Consider the following 6,030-nt stretch of genomic DNA (forward strand, 5'->3'; position numbering starts at 1 on the left):
CCCTGCTCCCTCCCTGTCCCTGCTCCATCCGCGTCCTATCCCCAAACCTGGCCCCTGGTCCCCATCCCCGACCCTGGTCCCTTCTGTCCCCATCCCTGTCCCCACCCCCGCCCCTGCCCCCCCATCCCCGGCCTGGGTCCGCTCCTGGCCCCGTCGCTGCTCCTTGGTTTGGGTCCCCACAGGCCACAGGGTGAGGGGGGCCAGGCCCTTGGGTGCCCCAGCTTCCCCTGTCCCCTCTGTCCCTTCTGTCCCCTCCCTCCTGTCTTTGCCCTTCCTCTTCTGTTCCCCTTTTGCCTTTTCTCTTCCCATCCTTTTCCTTTCCCTTTCCCTTTCCCTTTCCCTTTTCCTTTTCCTTTTCCTTTTCCTTTTCCTTTTCCTTTTCCTTTTCCTTTTCCTTTTCCTTTTCATCTTCCTTTTCATCTTCCTCTTCCTTTCCCTTTCCTTTTTCCTTTCCCTTTCCCTTTCCCTTTCCCTTTCCCTTTCCCTTTCCCTTTCCCTTTCCCTTTCCCTTTCCCTTTCCCTTTCCCTTTCCCTTTCCCTTTCCCTTTCCCTTTCTCTCTTTTTCTTTCCTTTTCTTCTTTCTCTTTATACATTTGTTCTTCTCTCTCTCCTCTCCTCTCCTCTCCTCTCCTCTCCTCTCCTCTCCTCTCCTCTCCTCTCCTCTCCTCTCCTCTCCTCTCCTCTTCTCTTCTCTTCTCTTCTCTTCTCTTCTCTTCTCTTCTCTTTTCTCTTCTCTTCTCTTCTCCTCTTCTCTTCTCTTCTCTTCTCTTCTCCTCTTCTCTTCTCTTCTCTTCTCTTCTCTTCTCTTCTCTTCTCTTCTCTTCTCTTCTCTTCTCTTCTCTTCTCTTCTCTTCTCTTCTCTTCTCTTCTCTTCTCTTCTCTTCTCTTCTCTTCTCTTCTCTTCTCTTCCTCTCTTCTCCTCTCTTCTTCTCCTCTCCTCTCCTCTCTTCTCCTCTCTTCTCTCTCTCTCCCCCCCTAATTCCCTCCCCGTTTCCCCTCTCCCCTTCCCTTCTCTCCCCTTCCCCTTCCCATTTCCCCTTCCCATTTCCTTCCCCTTCCCCTCCCGCCCTGCCCCCGGCCCCCCCGGCCCCCGCCGCCCCCCCCGGCCGAGGGGCGGTTCGGGGCAGGGCTCCCGGCCCCGGCCCCGGTCCCGGCCCGGCCCAGCCCCGGCACAGCCGCGGCACAGCGGGGGCGGGCGGCGGCGGCGCTGCCTCCTGCACCGGACCCCGGCACCCCCGGAGCCCCCGGAGCCCCCGGAGCCCCCGGTGCCGGCACCCCCGACCTCGTCATCCCCGGCACCCCCCGGGCATCCCCGGGATCCCCGGCACCGGCACCCCCGGGTCGCCGGCACCTCGCCTCCCCCCCCCCCCCCGGTCGCCCCCTCCCCGTTTTACCGGTAACCCCGAGCTCGGCACCCCCGCAGCCGGCACTGCCGCAACCCCGGAGAGCGGTAAGGACACGGGGACGCGGGGACGTGGGGCCACGGGGATGTGGGGCCACGGGGACGTTGGGATGCGGGGACTTGGGGACATTGGGACGTGGGGACGTGGGGACGTTGGGACGTGGGGACTTGGGGACGTGGGGACTTGGGGACTTAGGGACATTGGGACGTAGGGATATGGGGATATGGGGACGTTGGGACGTGGGGACACGGGGACTTGGGGACGTAGGGACTTGGGGACGTGGGGACAGCCCCGCACCAGGCAGCTCTGCAGGACAGGGCGGGGGGACCCTCGGGGACAGGGACCCCCCCCCAGGATGGGGGAGCTCCCCCCTGGGGTACAGGACCCCTCAGGATAGGGAACCCTGGAATATGGGATCTTGGGATATGGGAGCCTTAGGGTAGGGAATCCCTGAGATACGGGACCCTTGGGGTATGAGACCCTTGGGATAGGATCCCTGGGATACAGGACCCCTGGGATACGGGACCTTTGGGACATGGGACCCTTGGGATATGGGACCCTTGGGATAGGGATCCCCAAGATACAGGACCTCAGGAGATAGGACCCCTGGGATATAGGACCCATGGGTTACAGGACCCCACGGGTTACAGGACCCCTGGGGTACAAAACCCATGGGATATAGGACCCACGGGATATGGAACCCCACGGGATACGGGACCCCACAGGACAGAGACCCCTGGGATGGGTGGCGTCGGGGCTCGGTGGCTCCGAGGATGTTTTCAGCCCTGGGATTTGGGGTTGTTTCCAGATGTGTCCCCATCCCTCTCCCTGCTGCCACCAGGACCCCCGGGTATGGCACCCGGGGGGACAATGGGGTCCCGTGGCACTGGGACACGGAGCACTGGGCGCTCGCAGGGGATGCGGTGCTCCGGGACCTGCTGTTGGGGACACGTCTGTCCCCAGGGCCGTTGTGCCCCAGACCTGGGAATGACGACACGTCTGTCCCCAAGGCTGTGGCACCCTGGACCCGGTGACGAGGCCACGTCTTCCCCTGGCGCGGGGCCACCCTGGGACAGCCAGGGCCCTGCGGTGACACAGGGCTGGCACCAGAAGCCACCACGGTCCCTGGGAGCCGTGGGGACCAGGAGACGGGGACACCCACACGGCAGGGGACGGGGACCCGGTGTCCCCCTTCCCCCCGCAGGGCCTGATCCTCCCTCCCGCTGTCCCTGTGCCCACCTCGGTGTCCCCCACCCCAGCGGGGTCGCTGCTGTCCCCAGGGAGGGGACAGGGCTGCGGAGGCGAGGGGACAGTGCCAAGTGCCACCTCTGCCACAAGCTGTCCCCTCGCGGGGGCCGGCTCCACCGTGTGAGCAGGGGGAGCCAGGGCCCGGCCGGGTGACGGGTGGCCCCCAGGGACCCCCGCGTTTGGTGGCCGTAGGCTGGAAGGAGCCGGGAGCAGCGGGGACGGGGAAACTGAGGCAGGGACCGAGGGGGGTCCCGGTCTCGGGCCACCCACTGAGGTTGGGGCTGGGGCAAAGGCACCATGGGGACAGGGGCTGGGGGCTGGGGACGTGGGATTGGGGACAAGGAACCAGGGAATGGGGACAAGGGACCAGGGATTGGGGTTTGGGGAACCTGGGATTGGGATTTGGGGAGCTGGGATTAGGGTTTGGGGACGTGGGACTGGGGACAAGGGAGCACAAATCGGGGACCAGGAGTGGGATTTGGGGACCTGGGGTTGAGGAAGGGAGATGAGGGACTGGGGGCAGGGAACAGGGGCTGTGCTCTGGGGACCGAGGATTGGGAGCAAGGGGTTGGGGACCAGGGGACCAGGGATGGGGTTTGGGGACCTGGGCTTGGGGACCAGGGAATGGAGTTGGGGGACAAGGGGCCGAGGACTGGGGACCACCCTCTGGGGACCAGGAATTGGGGACCAAAACCCGCAGCCTGGGGACCAGGGACGGGGAACCGATGCCCGGGGCCACCCCGACGGCAGGGTCTGCTCCTGGATTTGGGGGGGGGGATAGCGGGGGATGGGGGTCCCCAGCACGGGACAGGGCACAGACACGGGGGGGGGGGGGGGGGCATGAAGCCACCGCAGCCACCGGCCCCGGCAGCAGCCACTCGTGCACCGAGCTCGCGCCGTTCTCAGCCCGCGGCTCCCCGGGGCGCCGGCCCTGCTCCTAATTTCCCGGCGCAAGCGGAGCTGATTTATGGGAGGTTTACACTATTTTAAGCGTGCCTCCGTTAGACGCTCGCCCTGGTTTTAATTACCTCGGCTCTCGCGGCAGGGCAGCGTTCCCGGGGCACAGGCCTGGCCCTTGTTATCCTTGGAGGGCCGGGAGCGCGCTGCGGCCGCGGCCGGGGCCGGCTTAAAAATAGGAGCAATAACCACGGCAAAGAGGGAAGGGGGAGGAATAAAAAAAAAAATGAAATAAAATAAAAAAAGAAAAGCTGAAAAAGCCACAAAGTGGGTGAAAGGAGGGGAAAAAAAAAAAAAAAAAGACAGAAAGGGAAAAGCTGGGGGTGCTGGCGGCGGGGGGCAGCTCGTGACGCCCGGTCTCAGCCCGGCGGCGCGGGGCTGCAGCGGCAGCTGAAAGCCAGGGAGGGAATAAAAGCAGAGGAAGTCGCCGAGGAGGGGGGAGGCCGCAGCGTAATTCGATTAAAAGGCCATAAAGGCAGCAGGAGCCGAGATTGGGAGCGGGGGGAGGCAGCGGGAAGGGGGCTGCGGGGGTCCCCGCTGCCAGCACAGCCTCGCTACGAGCCCTCGGAGAAGCCCCTGCTTGGGGGGGGGAGGAGGGGGTGCCCGCAGAGGGGGTGTGTGGGGGAAACTGAGGCACGGGGGTGCGGGGAGGGGGGGCGGTGGGTGTCCCCGTGGTGCTGGGTGTCGGGGTGTGGGTGCTGGGTTCCCGTGGTGCAAAGTGCCCACAGCAATGGGTGCCCCATGGTGCTGAGTGCCCCACTGCAATGGGTGCTGGGTGCCCCAGAGCAGGGTGTCCCCTTGCACCAGGTGCCCCATTGCAATGGGTGCCCCCAGGAGCAGGGTGCCCCATCACACTGGGTGCCCCACTGCCCTGGGTGCCCCCCATCACCATACACCCCCCCAGCACCCCCTTCCCCTCTCTTCTAACCCCCTTTTTCCCCTCTTCCCGCAGACCACCATGGCCCCGTGCCCCCGCTGACGGCCGCCCCCTCCGCCAGCACCCTTGGGTGCCCCCGCCATGGGCGACTCCTACACCGCCGCCTTCCCCAGCGGCCCGGGGCTGCTCTCGCCCTCCGCCAGCCCCCAGGCATCGCCCGGTCCCTACGGTCCCGACTACGGCCCCTTCGGGCACCCCTTCCCCGCGCCCGCCGGCACCCAGGAGGTGCTGGGTGCCCCGGTGGTGGTGGCGACCAAGGGGCACCCATCGGGCGACTGCTTGCCGGGCGTCTACCCCTCGCTGGAAATGCCGCACCCCTACGGCTCCTGGTACAAGGGCGGCATCGGCGGGGGGCTGCCGGGGGGCTCGGGGCCGGCGGCCCCGGCCTGGTGGGACGTGCACCCCAACGGCGGCTGGCTGGGGGGGCCGGCTGGCGCCGAGGGGCTGCAGGGCTCCCTGCAGGGCCAGCCCGCCCTCAGCCCCCCCCTGCCCGCTTACGGCTCCGATTTCGGGGCGCTCAACCCCCCGCCCTACGCCGGCGGTCCCGGCGCCACCCCGGTCCCCAAAAGCGGCTTGGGGGAGGCGGCGGGCAAAGGGCCTCGGGGAGGGGGCTCGCCGGGGGGGCGAGCGGCTTGCGACTGCCCCAACTGCCAGGAGCTGGAGCGGCTGGGGGGCGCGGGGGGGCTGCGCAAGAAGCCGGTGCACAGCTGCCACATCCCGGGCTGCGGCAAGGTGTACGGCAAGGCGTCGCACCTGAAGGCCCACCTGCGCTGGCACACGGGCGAGCGGCCCTTCGTCTGCAACTGGCTCTTCTGCGGCAAGCGCTTCACCCGCTCCGACGAGCTGGAGCGCCACGTGCGCACCCACACGCGGGAGAAGAAGTTCACCTGCCTGCTCTGCAGCAAGCGCTTCACCCGCTCCGACCACCTCAGCAAGCACCAGAAGACCCACGCCGAGCCCGGCCCCCCCAAAGCACCCGTGGGGGCCGCCGAGCAGCCCCCCGGCTCCCCCCGCCGCCCCGCCGCCGCCTCGCCGGACAAGGACGCCGGCAGCCCCGAGGCCGGCAGCTTGCTGGAGATCTGAGCCCCGCACCTTCCTCCTCCTCCTCCTCCTCCTCCTCCTCCTCCTCCTCTTCCTCCTCCTCCTCCTCTTCCTCCTCCTTCCTCTTCCTCCTCGCCGGGGATATTTATTTCGGGGTGCTCCCCCCCCCCCGCCAAGCCTACACCCTCCCGGGGCCAGCAGCCGCTCCCCGTTATAAATTATAATTTATGTCTTAAATTATGGCGAGGGGCGTGGGGCGGGGGCTCGCCGAGTGCTGGGGGGGCGCGCCGGGGGGGGATTTTCGAGGCGAGCGCCCCCTTTTTGTCCCTCCCCCCCCCCCTCCCCTTTTCTCGCCTCGCCGGCTGTCTTGGCCCCGCACAGAGCTCAGGGACAGGGTTTGCCCCTTCTCCTCCGCCTCGTTAGCACGCCCAGGTCGTTAGGCGC

The 6,030-nt window shown here is 66.7% G+C and overlaps 1 protein-coding gene across 1 annotated transcript; it reads left to right on the top strand.

The window, feature by feature from the left end:
* The first annotated feature begins 1,376 nt into the window (after window positions 1-1,376).
* SP7 (Sp7 transcription factor) lies at window positions 1,377-5,677 on the top strand. The gene is made up of 2 exons (XM_035572479.2): window positions 1,377-1,450; window positions 4,561-5,677. The coding sequence occupies exon 2, from the start codon at window positions 4,627-4,629 to the stop codon at window positions 5,626-5,628; it is 1,002 nt and encodes a 333-aa protein (XP_035428372.1). The 5' UTR covers window positions 1,377-1,450; window positions 4,561-4,626; the 3' UTR covers window positions 5,629-5,677.
* Window positions 5,678-6,030: the final 353 nt, after the last annotated feature.

Source organism: Cygnus atratus, chromosome 29, assembly GCF_013377495.2.
Source record: "Cygnus atratus isolate AKBS03 ecotype Queensland, Australia chromosome 29, CAtr_DNAZoo_HiC_assembly, whole genome shotgun sequence".
Lineage (NCBI taxonomy): Eukaryota > Metazoa > Chordata > Aves > Anseriformes > Anatidae > Cygnus > Cygnus atratus.